Source organism: Garra rufa, chromosome 24 (assembly GCF_049309525.1).
Source record: "Garra rufa chromosome 24, GarRuf1.0, whole genome shotgun sequence".
In the NCBI taxonomy this organism is placed as follows: domain Eukaryota; kingdom Metazoa; phylum Chordata; class Actinopteri; order Cypriniformes; family Cyprinidae; genus Garra; species Garra rufa.
The window spans coordinates 37,293,685-37,312,366 of record NC_133384.1 but is presented as its reverse complement, the minus strand read 5'-3'; the positions used below and the strand labels follow the sequence as shown (position 1 = coordinate 37,312,366).

The window sequence follows — 18,682 nt, the reverse complement described above, 5'->3', positions numbered from 1 at the left end:
TTGTTGATGTTTTATGTATTAGGACAATATTTTAGAAATAATAGATAAATATATATTTAATAAAAAATGTAATTATGTCATTATAATTTCTAATTATAATTTTTTTATGTACATACATATATATATACAGTATATACATATATTTTTTTATTTTTTTATTTTTCTTAAGACAAAAGAAAGCAACAAAATCACTAAAATATGTGAAAATGAAAACAAACAAGTATTCAAATAAAAATGAATTCAAAATATTAATAAAATCTGTAACAGTACGTCAATAACACAAATAACAGTGGTTCAAGAAAGTAAAAATGGGTGTTGCATGCAGTGTAAAAACAATAGTAAAAGTCATAATTATTAGGGATGCACAATATTGAATTTTTGCCGATATCCGATATGCAGATATTTTAACTCATTTTGGCCGATAGCTGATGCCAATACTGAAATATTTCCTTTTGTTTTTAAGTCTCTAAGTCTCTCCGGTGTGAAAATTATAAGCAGATTATTTTTAATTTTAATTAGTTTTTAACAAGAACTTATTTGTTAGAATTAAATAAAAAATAATAAAGTACTTCTATAATGACAGTACACTGAAGCTTTGAAAATAACTATAAATAAACCATATATCAATGACTGCATTTTTCTGAAAGTCTTTTAGAGCTCATAATTTGTTAATTATGATAAATGAATACATTTAGAAGTGCCATGTTTATATCATTCTGTCCATGCATTCTCAGATTAAATGCCGCAATCCAAAGCAGTGTATCTAATCATTGTTCAGGCAAAATGAGCCACACTGCTGACGTGATCTAATCGCTAGCACAGCCTAAGCACATATGAGTTAATCCACTTAACAACAAGACGTATCGGCATAACTTTTTATATCGGGCTAATGCCGATATTTACATTTAAAGCCATTATCGGTCGAGTCCGATATCGGTCCGATAACATTGTGCATCCCTAATAATAATGTCAAATCATTTTTTAATTGTTTGTGTGCATTTATGCAATTCTGTTGATGTTTAATCTATCTTTAACCTTCAGGTCAATATTTCATAAAAATGTCCCCAGACATTAACAGACTCTGACAAACCCTCCCATCTGGGACGTCCTTTAAGGTAGATCAAATCCATAAATAAATCAGTTCCTCTCACCAGGTATTGCAGCTGATGGTGATGTTCTCTCTTGGTCGAATCTCCAGCGTCCCGTTCTCCACCGGAACCCCACAGCGACATTCGTCCACCCGCACACAGCCTCCGTCCTGCAACAGCCGGCCGTCTGCACAGCGGCAGCCTGCGGCACAGAAACACACTCATATTCCCCATTTCATGTGCATTTGTGGCAGAGGTCAGAGAGACGCTGATACCTGGATGACAGGTGCCCTGCAGACACTGGACGTGATCCCACAGGTCAGCGCAGCTGCGGGGACAATGATTGGCGCAGGAGTCCTCATAGACACGCCCTCTGTCCTCACAATGCTCACCTGTGATTGGAAGTACATATCAAATACAGCTACTATATGAAAACTAAATTAACTAAAGGCAGGTGCACACTGAATCAGTTATAAATCATAATAATGGGTCAAAGACGTTAAGATGTCCACATTAAAAGAAAATTGCAAAAGTCATTTTATGTCCATAGAAAGCATGTGTGTAAGTAAAGTGTCTACTTTTAAGGTGAGACACTGCAGGTGAATAGGGTAAAAAAATTAACTAATAGTTATCATCCTACTTACTCAGTTGATTGATTACATTGATAATTGCAAACATTTTTTGTATTACAAGTTTTCTAAAATGTTAGGTTTAAATATGCAAATGAGCCATTATTTAATGAAATATGCGCTAATTTGCATACATTTCTAGTACAAAAATCTAAACACTGGATGATGTCAGTTTCGAAATTCTTTTTTTTTTTGACATATTAGAGTCAAATTTTTTTACAGAAAGATGTCACTCCATAATTCAGAAAATACTTAGAAAAGGCAGAAAACGATATTTTTTTAAAGTTGTTTGAGGAATAATATGTTGTATAAAATCAAGCAAATTCTATATGAACAAATCCCTCTGAAAAAACCGTCAGGATATAGACAGGAATAAAAATGTCAAGTTTGGTGTGTGTAAGTGCTACTGAAGTGGAGATTTATGGCTCAGTGAAGGAGAAAAAAACTAATTTTGAAAAAACAGCCTTTAAAAATATGGTTTGTAATTGAGATCTATTGACACAAACAGATAAAGTGCTATAAAAGAAACACTTAACAGCGTCTTTTGGAGGTTTTCTTTCCACTAGTCTGAAAACACACATTATAAAACACCAAAAAGTCCAAAATCTCAAACTTGGCAGGGGCATGAAAAAACTGTTTTTGCCTGCAGTGTTTCCCCTTAAGGTTTCAAATAAGTTTTTGGAGAATAAAATGTCAAAATTTAGTTGAAAACATGTTACATTGTCATTCAGTGTAACACAATATATATGTAAAAATTCAAACAACATGCTTATTTTGACTTGTGCACATTAAAATATAGAACACAATAAGGGAGCATACTACATTTTATTGTGTTTTAAATGAGTAAAACATTTTACTGACAAATAGGGCAAATTTTAAAAGTGTATAATTACAACTAATTACTATTTGGGGTGAAATTAATTCATCTTTTACTGTCATAAATTGATGTTTGTTGTAAATATGCCTGACAAGATTGTTACACTGAATGACATTTTAGCGGGTGTCTTCTTTAAATTAGGTAAAAATGTATTGTATTTATTTTTTGCTCAGAAAAACAAAATTGCAATTAAATTAAACAGAAAACAAAACTATTTAAAGCAGTATTACAGTTTGACCCTTATATATATATATGATAGGGCTGCAACTAACGACTATTTTAATAGTCGACTAGTCACCGACTATTGAAACGATTAGTCGACTAATCGGATAATTATTAAATTTTTCTCAAATTTAGCATGAGATTGCTTTAATTATGTGGAAAATTATAGTAAATACAAGAAAGAAGGGGGTACTTCAATGAAAAATGCATATTTTATTGAACTTTGCTGCTGATAGGCCAATTCATACTAAAAGTAAATAAAAATGCCCTGTCTAAAACCATTTAGGCACAGTAATCGGTCAGTACAGACATAAATGCATAAATTAAGAAACTCTATAATCTTTTTAAAGGACAGGCACATTTGTTTTATAAGAAAAAATAAATTAAAATCAAGTAAACATTTTCTTCCTGTAAACCAGGGGCAGGCACATCAGCAGCAATAATACCGTAAACAAACATGTATCCAAAACAAAACGTATTGGCTTCCATGTTATTTAAATCTTACCGAGGCCAGCCAAACTCTGTTTCATTCAACTGTCCGACGTGCTTTCTCTTTAAATGTTCGTGCATCACAGAGGTGCTGCCGTGATGCACAAGGACTGCTTTACAAACCATGCAGGTAATCTTTTTATTCGCCGTAGCAGGCTAAAATGCTCCCAAACTTTATGCCTGTTTCACACATACTCAGTCTGCATTGCGTCTACAGTCCGTGTGCGTTACGTATGCGGTGCAGAAGCAGCACGGACTCGTTTTGCGCTCACACAGAACGCGTTTACAGTCCGTACATTGTGAACGTTGTAATCCGTTAACATGGGTGTGGAAAAAAAATACGCACTGCCGACGGAGTATGTGTGAAACGGGCGTGTTTTGGTACGCGCAGCTGCTGCATTCAGTGCATTGGACGCCGCCATTTCTGTATGTTATCGCTCAGCATAGAAGCTAATGCCTATGTGCGACTCTCGGCAGAGAGATGCCTCACTCGGTCGGAGAAAACATGTCTGGCGACAACATCGACAATGAAATTCATTGTCGACTATTTCTATTATCGATTTTTGTCGACAATGTCGACGAATCGTTGCAGCCCTAATATATGATATTAAAATGAGGTGTATATGTGTGTACCAGGACAGAGGACAGTGTTGCAGCTCTGAGACTGCGTCTGTAGGCTCCTGCAGTGTGGTCCAGGGTCAGAGGTCAAAGGTCGGCGCTCTCTATGCCGGTATCCTCCGCTACAGGGATCTTTACACACACTCCAGGCGCTCCATGAGCTCCAGTGACACACATCTGAGCAGAGACACACAAGAGAGCATGACACTCAGCTTATCTCATGATATTACAGAGGTCAAGATGACACTGCAATGTACATTTCCTGGACTAGCCATATCAGTCAGTGCTATTTTATTTATTACTATTTCTATATTACTCTATTACTATTTTATTTCAGTTTTAGTTTAGTTTTAGTTTTTTTTTTTTACATTTCCAGTGCTTTAACAAACTTTTTTCAGTTAGTTGACTAGTTTTTACGTTTTTTTTATTTAATTTTCGTTTTAATTTCAGCTTAATATTACAATTAACAAAATGTTGTTTTTTTTACATTAGTAATTCTATTATGTGTTTTTGTCATTTTTATGACTATTATTATTATTATTTTTTTAATATTCCGATTCAGGTTTAATTATTATTTTTTTTTCAGTTTTAGTTTAGTTTTAGAGCGTTTTTTTCTCCCCAGCTATTATATATTTTTTAAATATTACTATTCAGGTTTAATTTTTTTATTTCAGTTTTAGTTTTTTTTTTCCCCCTCCAGTTATCATATATTATGCTCTAACAAACTTTTTTTGACAATTAAAAAATTTTCGTGTACCTACTGTTATTGTCTTTTATGTGATTTTGTCATTTTTATGACTATTATTTTTAGTTTTTAAAAAAATATTACTAGTCAGGTTTAATTTCTTTTCATTTCAGTTTTAGTTTTTATTTATTTCCAGCTAGTATTACACCTAGATTAAGTTGTTTGTATACTTTATTTAAGCTTAATATTAACAATTAACAAAAAAAAATTTAGTTAACAATTATTTTTTAGTAGTTCTGTTGTGCTTTTACATGCATTTATGATTATTTTAATATTATTATTATTATTATTATTTTTAATATTACAATTTAGATTTAATTTATTTTTACTGGCTTACTGGTTTTATTTTTTTATTTTTTTTTATTTCCAATTATTCATTTTTATGCTTAAACTTTTTCAGTTAACTCAATTTTTTTTAGTTTCTGTTTAAATGTTTTTATTTTATCATTTTATTTCAGCTTAATTTCAATAGTTTTAATTAAAACATTTTTCATGTCAACTAATTAATATTCATGGGCCGAGTTAAGTCATAAGACAGATGCCTTTCTATCCTGTATATCTATACAGTACTTGAGTAGTTTTGTTGATAGTGTTTTAATATCAGTTGGGTCATCCGGTTCAATCATGGCCACCCGGACCCGCTGCCCTTTGGCTACAGCTTTGATGACAGTCGGAAGTTTAAGAGTCCGATACAGGAAGTGTTTGATGGTGTCGTGTTACTATGGCAACCGTGGGTGACCCACCGGTGCAGATGTCAGACTGCGGGCAGATTCGTTCTTCCTCCAGCTCTTCGTCACACTCTCCCTCTCTCCCTCTGACCGGCAGCCCAGAGTTCACGTCCAGACAGGCCCGGAACCGCCTCTGGACCGAAACCAGACCTGATGAGTTCCAGCTGGAGGACGCTGGGATACATGGAGAGCAGGAGGTCCATTCTGACCATTCGCTGACCATCACTGAGAAACAGATGGGGATTTATTCATGAACAGGCAGAAAGGCGTTATTAGATTTCAGCTGATCCGATCTGCGTCTAAAATAAGGAATAATAGACACTCATGGCTAAATATGGTTATACGGGTAAAAATAGAAGAGTTATACCTTCACATTCCCGTAAATCACACTGCAGAGAGCCGTCATGACAAAGACTGAAACACACACACACATAAATAAGAGATATTTTTAACATTGTATAATTCATATATTTAATTTTTAGAATTTTGTAATTCATTTATTTACATTTTAATTGATTATATTTTAGAAATACATTTTCCAATTATATTTATATATTTATTAATTTTATATTGTTTCATTAGACATAAACAATGTGTGTTAGGTTGTGGTCCTAAATAGCTTATACAGTGTTTTATATTTATTATATTAGATAGAAATACAAAATTTAGGAAATCTATAATAGGAGATACATATATAGAAATAGATTTTTATATAATTTGATGAATAATGTTTTAAAAAGTAGTTGTCTAAATATAATCTAAATATATTTTTTTATGTATAATTATGTTTATATGTTTATGGTAATTATGCTCATAATTATAAATTAATAAATACAATTAAATGTATAAATAATATAGAATAATATATAAAATTATGTATTTTTTTCCACATTTTTTTTTCAAAATAAAATTTCAACAAAACAAAAATGTGTCTATGAAGAATATATTAAGTTTATACTGTATTGTATGAATTTAAAACAGATATTTATAAATTAATGAGTTTTTTATAAATAATATTGAATGATATATAAAATTACATTTATACATATTTGTTTGTTACATTAATTTCTTAAAAAAAATTAAAGAAACAAAACAAACAAACAAATAAATGTGTCTATAAAATATATATTTGAATATATATGAAGTTTATATTGTATTATATGAATTAAAAAACAGAAATGTATAAATTAATATTAAATAAAATAGAATATACAAATTAAACACACACATACATACATATACATATATATATATATATATATATATATATATATATATATATATACATACATACATACATACACACACACATATATATATATATATATATATGTGTGTGTGTGTGTGTGTGTGTGTGTGTGTGTGTGTGTGTGTGTGTGTGTGTATGAATGTATATGTATATGTATGTATGTATGTATGTATGTATATATATATGTGACCCTGGACCACAAAACCAGTCTTAAGTCGCTGGGGTATATTTGTAGCAATAGCCAAAAATACATTGTATGGGTCAAAATTATACATTTTTCTTTTATGCCAAAAATTATTAGGAAATTAAGTAAAGATCATGTTCCATGAAGATTTTTTGTAAAATTCCTACTAAAACTATATCAAAATGTAATTTTTGATTAGTAATATGCATTGTTAAGAACTTAATTTGAAGAAGTTTAAAGGTGATTTTCTCAGTATTTTGATTTTTTGCACCCTCAGATTCCAGATTTTCAAATAGATGTATCTCGACCAAATATTGTCCTATCCCAAAAAACCAAATACCAATAGAAAGCTTATTTATTGAGCTTTCATATGGTGTATAGAACTCAGTTTTGTAAAATTTAACCTTATGACTGGTTTTGTGGTCCAGGGTCACACACACACACACACACACACACACACACACACACACACACACACACACACACCAAGGTTAGGACCAAGGTTATAGAGATACTTGACACCACTAATCAGAGTAAATTAATACTGCTGTGATGTTTGAAATGCTTGAGTTACCAAAGGCACATCATGGTAAGACTGTGATCTCACTTTTAGTGTAAAGAGCATCAGTGTCTCACCATGTTCTGCAGCCCATGGTCAGCAGCGCCCCCTGCGGGACAGTGACGGCCACAGGTTTGTCTGAGCCCTGATGGAGGAGATGGACACACCCGCACTGATCCGGACCAACACATGATCCGTTCTGCTGCAGGAGACCCTGAAACAACACAACAACTCTAAATCTTCATATAAATTACAGAATTAAAAACAAATCTGACAAAATATATATATATATTTATAGTTTGCTATATGACAATATTTGGCTATTTGAAATCTAGAAGCTGATGGTGCAAAAAAAAATCTAAATATTGAGAAAATCACCTTTAAAGTTGTCCAAGTGAAGTTCTTAGCAATGTATATTACACATCAAAAAATAAGTTTTGTTATATTTACAGTAGGAAATTTACACAGTATCTTCATGGAACATGATCTTTACTTAATATCCTGATGATTTTTGGCATAAACGGAACATTTATAATTTTGACCCATACAATGTATTTTTGGCTATTGCTACAAATATACCAGTGCTACTTAAGACTGGTTTTGTCTTATAAAATGATTTTAATTTTATTATTTGTGACCCTGGACCACAAAACCAGGTCTTAAGTAGCACGGGTATATTTGTATATTTGCAGCAATAGCCAAAAATACATGGTTCAAGCCATTTATGCATGGGTCAAAATAATACATTTTTCTTTTAATGCCAAAAATCATTAGGATATTAAGTAAAGATCTATGAAGATATTTTGTAAATTTCCTACCGTAAATATATCAAAACTTAATGTTTGATTAGTAATATGCATTGCTAAAAACTTAATTTAGACAATTTTAAAGGTAATTTTATTTATTCAACTTCAGTTTTGAAAAATTGACACTTATGGCTGGTTTTGTGGTCCAGGGTCACATTTATTACTGAATTATAATTATTTATATAATTTACAGATTTCATTTATTACATTTAATAAAAACATTTTTTAAACCAGATTTGGGTAGGTAAATAAATAACTGAATACATAAATAACACTTATCATTCTAATATTAACAAGTGAGAAATGTTTAATATAAGTAGTACAAACCTCCGGACAGAAGCAGCCGGGTGTGCAGTTCTGATGGGATGCACACGTGTCCGTTTGACCCAATAAATTACAGTGTTTCTCACATGGAGATCCACATTCAGAAAATAGGAAGGGTTTCTCGCAATCTGACAGACACACAGATCAATACAAGAATGAATTCAAGTAGAAAATCAACAAACAAACAGCACAATCACTAAAATACTCAATGCATGTTTGCATAAAACATGCTATTTGTATAAAAATATACAAAATATTAATGAAAACATCTGTTGAATGATTCTTGTGTCATGCAAATTTCACTTTTAAGTATGCATTTTGATTACTGCATGTTATGCATGGTGTTTTTGTAGTATTTGCAGAGTTTGTAAGAAACGTGATGCTCACCTGTGCAGTTGTCAGGTTTGCAGGGCCGGTTCTGTCTCTCCAGATCAGTGCAGTGCTGCCCACCGCTGGCCGAAATGAGCGGGGCACGAAACCGCTGCTGATACTGAGACACACAGGAACAGTCGCTCCACGCGCTCCATTCAGACATGGGACAGGCTAAAAATGGGGAACAGGTAAACAGAGTGAAACTAATCAATGTCATCATACTTCCCTGGTTAATTAATCACAGTCCATTAAGACATTACAGTGTGTATTAAATGTTTCTGAAATGTTAATAAGGCATTATTTAATTAAAAATGCATTCATTTGCATACATTTCCAGAACACTGGATAAAGGCATTCAAAATTCCTGTTTGATTTGGTTGACATATTAGACTAGGTTTTTTATTTTAATTGCTCTGTTAATCAGCAAATACCCTCAAGTACATTTTTCAAATGTTTTAATAGATAAACTGTTAAACTTTAGATAAACCAAACTTTACAGTTTTATTCCTATCTACACTATATTGCCAAAAGTATTTTAATGAACAGGTTTGACTACTGTAGTCATTTCCATGAGTTCAAATCTTAAAGTTTGAGCATATAATGATATTCTAGGGAATTGTGTGCTTCTTACTTTATGGCAACAGTTTGGACATGATCCATTTCTATTCTAACATGACAATGCCTCTGTGTATAAGGCAAGGTTAAAATCAAAACGATTGATTCAGTCAGTGTGGAAGAACTTGACTGGTCCTAACCTCTGGTGTGACTTTAAATGCAGACCTTGGGCCAAAAACTCATCACTAAACACCAATGACTTGTACATGCACTACATGGACAAAATTATTGGGACACCTCCTTTTTTAGAACAGAAAAAGGCACTTACAAAACTGAGGCAACAAAGATGGAAACATGATTAATGTATTTAAAAATTGTATTTCCATCTCTTTGGGAACAGTTTTGGATTTGTCTAAAATGACTGTACCCATACCTACAAGGTATTGGCGTTTGTTGAGGAGTTTTTGGCCCAAGGTCTGCATTTAAAGACACACTAGATGTGTTTAGCTGGGATTAGGACTTGGCTTTATGCAGACCCGTCAAGTTCTTACACACTGCCTTGTACACAGAGGCATTGTCATGATAGAATAGAAAAGGGCCCTGTCCAAACTGTTGCTATAAAATTAGAAGCACACAATTCCCTAGAATATCATTTTATGCTTAGATATTAAGATTTGTATTCATGGAAATTACTACAGTAGTCAAACCTGTTCATTAGAAGGGGTGTCCCAATACTTTTGGCAATATAGTGTAGATAGGAATACAACTGTAAAGTTTGGCGTACTTTAAAGATGGATTGAAACACAAACAGAAAAACTGTACTAAAATAAACAAGTAAATGTGTCTTTTGGAGGTTATGGATGCATAATAGACTAAAATCTCAAAATTGACCAGTGCATGGATTTTTATTTTGGTTTACCTGGACAGGGTCTCTTATAACAAAGTTGTGTCTCCTCTGCATCCCTCTGGATGTCCGGAGGACAGGCGTGATCTCCTGCTTCCTCACACACACACTGACGCCGTCTGGAGATCACACCTGCGCCGCAGCTGCGTGAACAGGAGGACCACGGGGACCAGGGGCAAAGGTCATCTGCAGGAAAATAAAATAATTAAATAATTAAATAATTAAAAATACATCCTGTTAGTTCTAGATAGAAAAAACAGAATCGTGTTGATTGCTGATTAAAAACACGAATAGGAATGTTGTAGTACCAAGACAAGGAGCAGCGTGACAGTCCTGGGTGTCTCTATCAGGTCCAGTGCAGTCAGTGCCGTTGTTTCGGGGTGGAGGGTTGATACAGGCACGGGTGCGGATCTGTTTACCTTTCCCGCACGTCACGGGACAGGCCGACCATAAAGACCATGGGGTCCATGCGCCGTCCACTAACATAATAAAAAAAAAATAATAATTTAGAGCATGAACTGAATATGGAGTGGTTTTTGTGGAAATAAATAAATATTCTTAGGTTATACTAACTCATTTGATTTCTATGATTTTTCCTGTTGTTTACCATAACAGTGATTTAAAAAAATGTAACAAATTGTACTCACAAAAAGTAATTTATAGCTATTAAACATATGTGACCCTGGACCACAAAACCAGTCTTAAGTCGCTGGGGTATATTTGTAGCAATAGCCAAAAATACATTGTATGGGTCAAAATTATTGATTTTTCTTTTATGCCAAAAATCATTAGGAAATTAAGTAAAGATCATGTTCCATGAAGATTTCTTGTAAAATTCCTACTGTAAATATATAAAAATGTAATTTTTGATTAGTAATATGCATTGTTAAGAACCTAATTTGGACAACTTTAAAGGTGTTTTTCTCAGTATTTTGATTTTTTTGCACCCTTAGATTCCAGATTTTCAAATAGATGTATCTCGGCCAAATATTGTCCTATCCTAACAAACCATACATCAATAGAAAGCTTATTTATTGAGCTTTCTTTTTTTGCATACATCTCAGTTTTGTAAAATTTAACCTTATGACTGGTTTTGTGGTCCAGGGTCACATATAATACATTTCAATGACTTTAAAATTTCAGTGTTACTTTCTATGACCTTTCTATGGCCTGAAAATAATATAATAACTTGTACATTTATTTGTATTTTTACATTTTAAATCTATTTACATTGAAATTTAATTTATGTTTATTTACACTTTTTTATATTAAATGTATATTATATTTATGTTATTATTGATTAAAACTTTTAAAAGTAGTTTTCGGTAGACAGAAATAAAATAAAACTAATATTGGACAAACAGTTTAAATAAAAATTGAAACACTGAACAAGAACTAAAAAAATTAGAGTCTACGTACTAAAAATACTAAAACTGAAATAAAATAAATGAAAGCTAAATAGGAATGTTGAAAAAAATCAACAAAAATAATACAATGACAAAAGCACTGAACAAAATTACCAAAACAAGCTACAATTTTAATAAAAACTGAAAATATAAAAATACAAAAATACAAAAAAGCAGATTCCAAATAATAGTTATGACTATTATAGTACATAAATAACACTAAAATAACAATTACTAAATTAATTTAATCACTTAAACATTTATTTACAAATGTATACTAATATAAAAATTTATTCTTAATATAAAAAATTTATTAATCACACACAATACTCATAATTTTTGCTAATCATGCATAAAATATACATAAATGAGAAAAGTATACATGTAATATAATGTACTGTATTGAAACTGATATTGTTTGTAAAATTACAGGCACTCCTGTATGTTAATGTTTTTATTTATTTTACTTTTCTTTATACATCACCTTGGGCAACAGTAGTTGTATTAACGCATGCTTTATAAGTGAAATAAACAGAAACAAGAATAGAAACAGATACACACCTCGACAGTCTATATCCTGGCAATAGTCTCCTTCAGGAATGCAGGTGCTGAAAACAAGAGTTTTTGCTGAACTTTGCATCATTTTAAATAAACATTATCTCTCTGAAGCTCCTAAAATAGTCTTTTTGATATAGTTCTTGACGTCTCTCACCATTGTTTACATTCCCCATCCAACCATGTGTCTCCAACAGACAATTCGTGGCCGTCGTGGACACACAGCGGAGGACACATGCTGAGGTCACATGGTTTGTGCTGGACTTCCTCAAACTGGCAGTTTGCACCATCACCCTCAGGAACCAGAGATCTAGAAAACAGAGATGTATATTTACAAAATCCTGAAAGCTTGGAGACTCTTTAAACCGAATGCTGATGGTGAATCCCACCTGAATCGAGTCCTCTGTCCAGGGCCGCAGGTGGAGCTGCAGGAGGCCCAGGTGGACCAGGAGCTCCAGGTGCAGCTGTGCTCTCCTGTGCAGGTGTGATTGGTGCAGGTGAGGCGCCCGTCTGCGCAGCTGCAGTTGTTGCAGTCCACCTGATGTGTGCTGCCTGCGGCCCAGCTCTGACCCAACGCATCCAGACAGTCACACTGCCACGCCTGAACACACACACCATCCTGCTGCAACTGACCTACACACACACACACACACAATACAAGTTGATTTTCATGCAGCATTTTTATGCATCAAATCTCAAAAATGGTACTGTATACTGTCAGAAAACAACAGCAGACCCAAGTATTTATATTCATGATGCATTTTTTTTTTTTTTTTTACACATTAACAAGCTAAAACATTTTGTTTAGACAAAATTTGTATTTGTGTATAATTTGGCGAAAAGAAATAGCAAAAATGCAATGCTGGGCATTTAGATGCATCATTAGATTGCATCATTTCACCACTATTTTTTTGACATAGTAAGTGAAAGTTTTGACACACAAATGTAACTGAAAAATAATATATTTCAACCAGTAAGGATACAGTCATGAACATTTTCAAAATGATCTAAATATTAAAATACTGTGATAAATATTTATTTCAAAGCATATTTTAAAAAAATATTTTAAAAATATAATGTAATAAGCATTCCATTTTTTTCAGAATAATTCAAATAATACTGTAAAAGAGACTGTATTAAATATTAAAGCCTGCATTAATTTGATCAGCAAAAACAGTACAATTTTGAAATATTTATTATATATTTATTAATATAAAATATTTTATATTTAAAATAACTGTTTTATATTTTAATATATTTGAAAATGTAATTTATTCCTGTGATTTCAAAGCCTGATTTTTAGCCTCATTACTCCTGTCACTTGATAGTTCAGAAATCATTGTAATATTTTGATTTGCTGCTCAACATTTATTATTATTATTATTACTGTATTATTGATTAAAAGAAAGTTCAGAAGAACAGCATTTGTCTGAAATAGAAATCTTGTTTTAACATTATAAATGTCTTTATCTTCACTTTTGATCAACTTAAAACAGTCTTGTTAAATAAAAGTATTCATTTATATAGTTTCCTTTAAATAAACAAATAAATAAATAAATAGATGTATACACTGACTCCAAGCTTTTGAATGATATAGTGTATAATGTTACAAAAGCTTTTTATTTCAGATGATAATATAATATTGATAATAATAATAAAAATGTTTCTTAAACAGCAATTAATTAAAATCATTTCTGAAGGATCATGTGACACTGAAGACTGGAGTAATGATGCTGAAAATTCAGCTTTGATCACAGGAATAAATTACATTTTAAAATATATTCAAATAGAAATTTTAAATAGTGAAAATATTTTTCAACATTACTGCTTTGGCTGTATTTTGGATCAAATAAATGCAGGTTTTTAAAAAATATTAAAAATACACACACACACACACACACACACACACACACACACACACACACATCAGTAACAAGTTTACAAAAACTTACAAAACCTAAAATGACAAAATTTTAAAAATGTAAAGAAAAAAATTTAAATATAAAAAATAAAGGTGAACTCAAAATTTCAATAATTACTGTCATAGTATATAACTAACAGTAAAATAACACTGGTGTGACTTTATGAAGACGTGGCAGTTAATAAGCAAAAAAAAGTGTTATGTGATTTTATGAATATTTAGTTTAAGTTAGATATTATTTAAATGCTTTATACCAACAATGCAGCCCTTTCTCTATGTCTCTCACCTCTTGGGCAGCGGCAGCCCGGCTGACATTCGGTGTTTCTCTGGCACTCGATGCCTTGCTGCAGGTCTGAGCAGCGCTGAGGACACTCATTAGCACAAGACACAAACTCCTGCCCCGCCGGACATCCATCATCATCTGCAAAACACATATAAATATCATATTTTTGTAATGTCAGGCTTTTAAAGGGTTAAAACGGTGTAAATGTCTAAAAATTAAACACTGACTCTATTTATGTTTAAGCATGTTCCTGGTCTTATTGTGCATAGATCATCAGTTTATATTATTAAAAATAAAGTAGTTTTCATAAAGCTTTCTTCATCTCTGTGAACAATCAAAAGCAATCAAATCCTGATGGATAAAATCATGTTTCACTCTGCATTTTTTCCCAGTGAATAATTCAGAAAGTGTTATGATGCTATTTTAGTATTGGCTTAATCATTTGAGGGCCATGCTGACTGTGATGTGATATCGTACCGCATGGTTTGGTGTTACAGGGTTTGACCTGGTTCTTCTCTCCTGTGCATTTGCGGCCTCCGTTTTTGGGTGGAGGACTGGAACACGAGCGGGTTCTGATGGACCGTCCTCCGCCGCAGGCTTTATCACAGCGGGACCAAGAGCTCCAGCGAGACCAGCCTCCATCCACTGAACACAACACAACACTCAACATAGGCCTCATGACACATTACAGCCAAATCACTTATGACTATATATTCAATATATTATGCTTTTAAGCTTCTCAGATAATTGCACCTCTTGTTTTAAGGATTTAAAAATATATTTTCAGTGGAAAAAATAATGATAAAGAATATTGTTGCAATGCTGAACAAACTGTTAACAACAAAAAATTAATTTAGGTTTTTAACAATATTTGATATTTAAAAATATACTTAATAAAATAATTAATAATAATAATTATTATTATTTTTTAACAAATTGTAATAAAATGTGATATACTTACAATAACAAAATACTAAAATAAATAATAACAATAATAAATATTTATATATTTTTCCAATATCTAATTTGTGCAAACTTTTGCAATCTAACAGGAACTATACAATGTAAAAATAATATTAATTAATTAATGATTTAATAAGCATTGAAATTTACCAATATACTTAAAAGTTTTAGTAATAATACTAATAATAAAAATAACAATACATTTTGTTATTATATTTAATAATATTTGATCTTTAAAAATATACTTAGTATTAAAATAATAATAATAATAAATTATTATTTAGATATTTTAATTATTTAAAAATATTTATTTGTGCACACTAACTACGGTATACAGCACACTGTATGTAACACTAAACTAATTATAATTATTTAATAGTTTAATAAGACTTGATATACTTAAAATATTTATGAAATAATAATAATAATAATAATAATAATAAATATTTATATATTTATTAAATAATAAATTTGTGCAAAATTATAAAAAATAATTATAAAGTAATTAATTATAGTAATAATAATAACAATAATACATTATTATTTTTATTATTATATTTAATAAAGCTTGATCTTTAAAAATATACTTAACAGAATAATAATTCCAATGCATGAATTGCAATATTTTTTATTTGTATTTTTTAATTAATAAAAACATTTATTTTGTGCACAATTTGTAACATTGTTTACAATTAAATAAATTGCAAACAATTTGTTTAATAAGATTTTATGTACTTCAAATAATTAAATAATGAAAATAATAAATATTTATAATAATAATAAATATGTATATATTTCTTTAATATTTAATTTGTGCAAACTTTTGCAATGTAAAAGCAATTATAGACTGTAAAAATACTAATATTAATTATTTAATGATTTAACAAGATTTGAGATTTACCAATATCATTTATATAACAATTATAAAAGTAATGGTAATACCATGTAATAATATTTAACTGATGCAAACCTTTAACCAAATAAAAATGATAAAAATAATAATAATAATAATGATAATAATTAATAACAACTAAAATGTATATTTATATTTCTTTAATATTATTTAAGATTCTTAATGATTGGCATTATCTTGATTTTTCAGTAAAGTATGTAAATATAAGTTGCAAGCTCTGACTGCTCTTAAACTTATTCAGTTGTAATATTAACATGTCAACAAAGTCTGAAAGGTTTCTTGAACTCACCGCGGCAGGCTCTAATATTACAGAAACGGTTTTCCACATTGCCGCCCAGGATGTCCTGACACCAGGTCCCATTGACGCCCGGGGCGAGGAAGGTCCGGACACGCTGTTGCTGTCCCACACCACAGGAACGAGAGCAGGAGCTCCACTCGCCCCACTTCATCCAGGAGCAGTTCCTGTCAGCGCATTCAGGGCCCTGACACACGCCACCATCTGACACACAAAACACCTTCAGATTATATACTAGAAATAGAGTATAAATAGATATTATATCTAGATAATAGATAATATCATCAGAGGGATATGCAGATTGAGGTGAGCTGTACCAGGACACTGAGGAAGGTTACAGACTCGCTCCTGCCGGGTCTCTCCAGAGCAGCGTTCACGAACACACTCCCTCGTACGGACCTTCAGAGCAGGAGAAACCGGATCACTGCAGGTTCTGGAGCACGGAGTCCACGCCGTCCACTGGGAGAAACCAGCATCTTCATCTGATGACAGAGCAGAGATATATTACAAGATTTTTAAACAAAAAAACAGGCTGTTTATTACTATTTCTATTGTTAATAATGATTATAATTTTATTAATAATAATAATAATAATAACACAAAATAAAATTAACTGTTATTACCATTTATCATGACAATAAAAATAATAATTATTAAATTACTGTTATCATTCTTATATGTAAATAAATTAATAAACACTAAATTATTATTATTATTATTAATAATAATAAATCAAATAAATGGGTAGATATTATTATTTTTATTATTAATAAGAATTAATAATATAATATCACAAATAAAATGCATTTATTGATGATGAAAATAATTATTATTAAATTATTCTTATATGTAAATAAATTTAATAATCATAAAATAATTTAATTATTTATAATAATAAAAACAAAATAAACATTTCATAACTATTGATGATAAAAAAATTATGAATAAATAAATTAATAATGTCATTCTTACATATAAAGATATAAACCAAATCATTAAAAATTAATAATAATAAAAATAGATTCATTAAATACATGGATTCACATTATTATTGTTATTTTTAATGCTGTAATGATTAAAGTAAAAACAAATAATAATGATTGAATAACTGATCTGTTTATAGGATTATCTGTTTTGTAACAGCACTATATAAATACCATAAAATGATTGATTAATATGTAAACAAACAAACAAGCAAATGAACAAACATGAAATTATTATTATTATTATTATTATTATTATTATTATTATCATTATTATTATTAATAATAATAATGAATTAATCAAATAAATGATTAGATATTAGCATTAATATTGTTAGTATTATTAATAATAATGTAATAAAGTAAATAAATGTTTTTTATTACTGTTGTAATAATGTAATAAACATACTAATAAAAAGTAATAATAAATATACAAATAAAAATTATATTATAAAATATTTATATTATAAAATAATTATATAATTATATTATAAATTTATTACATTATTATTATTATTATTATTATTTTAAAAAAAAAATATATATATATATATATATATATAATATATATATATATATATATATATATTAATAATAATAATAATGTAAAAAATATTATAAGTATTATTATTTTTGTTGTTTGTCATTATTATTACTTTATTAAATCATAAATAAAAATCAATAAAATAATAATAATAATAATAATAATAATAGATAAATTAATCATATTTAACATGATTAAAATGAATAAACAAACAACTAACTGAATGAATGAATGAGTTTTCACTCAACCAATTATTACCTGGTAAAGATGGTTCCTCTGTTGGAACTGTTACCACTGTAAAGACAGTAAAGAACATCTGAATTACAGTACTATGAAGAACAGCAACCTAACAGTATATATATATAATTAATGCATGTTTCTATCAATAACGTATTTCAGTATTTGGGACATGTACGTGGGCAGTCAGGTGTCTGGCAGTAGGCCGTGTCCAGCAGGGGTCCGTCACAGTC

At 30.4% G+C, this 18,682-nt stretch overlaps 1 protein-coding gene across 1 annotated transcript in view; it reads right to left on the bottom strand.

Moving 5' to 3' along the window:
• The window catches only part of sspo (SCO-spondin), a 119,187-nt gene that overhangs the window by 24,014 nt on the left and 76,491 nt on the right, over nt 1-18,682 (bottom strand). Inside the window, exons 77-94 of the mRNA XM_073830641.1 lie at nt 18,471-18,506; nt 17,003-17,167; nt 16,680-16,889; nt 14,992-15,159; nt 14,518-14,652; nt 12,700-12,943; nt 12,468-12,620; nt 12,317-12,363; nt 10,658-10,828; nt 10,365-10,535; nt 8,906-9,061; nt 8,522-8,646; nt 7,466-7,602; nt 5,764-5,810; nt 5,412-5,621; nt 3,939-4,100; nt 1,364-1,480; nt 1,152-1,290 (exon numbers count right to left, since the gene is read on the bottom strand). Coding sequence (XP_073686742.1) covers nt 1,152-1,290; nt 1,364-1,480; nt 3,939-4,100; nt 5,412-5,621; nt 5,764-5,810; nt 7,466-7,602; nt 8,522-8,646; nt 8,906-9,061; nt 10,365-10,535; nt 10,658-10,828; nt 12,317-12,363; nt 12,468-12,620; nt 12,700-12,943; nt 14,518-14,652; nt 14,992-15,159; nt 16,680-16,889; nt 17,003-17,167; nt 18,471-18,506 — 2,593 coding nt within the window. The remainder of the gene's footprint in view (nt 1-1,151; nt 1,291-1,363; nt 1,481-3,938; nt 4,101-5,411; nt 5,622-5,763; nt 5,811-7,465; nt 7,603-8,521; nt 8,647-8,905; nt 9,062-10,364; nt 10,536-10,657; nt 10,829-12,316; nt 12,364-12,467; nt 12,621-12,699; nt 12,944-14,517; nt 14,653-14,991; nt 15,160-16,679; nt 16,890-17,002; nt 17,168-18,470; nt 18,507-18,682) is intronic.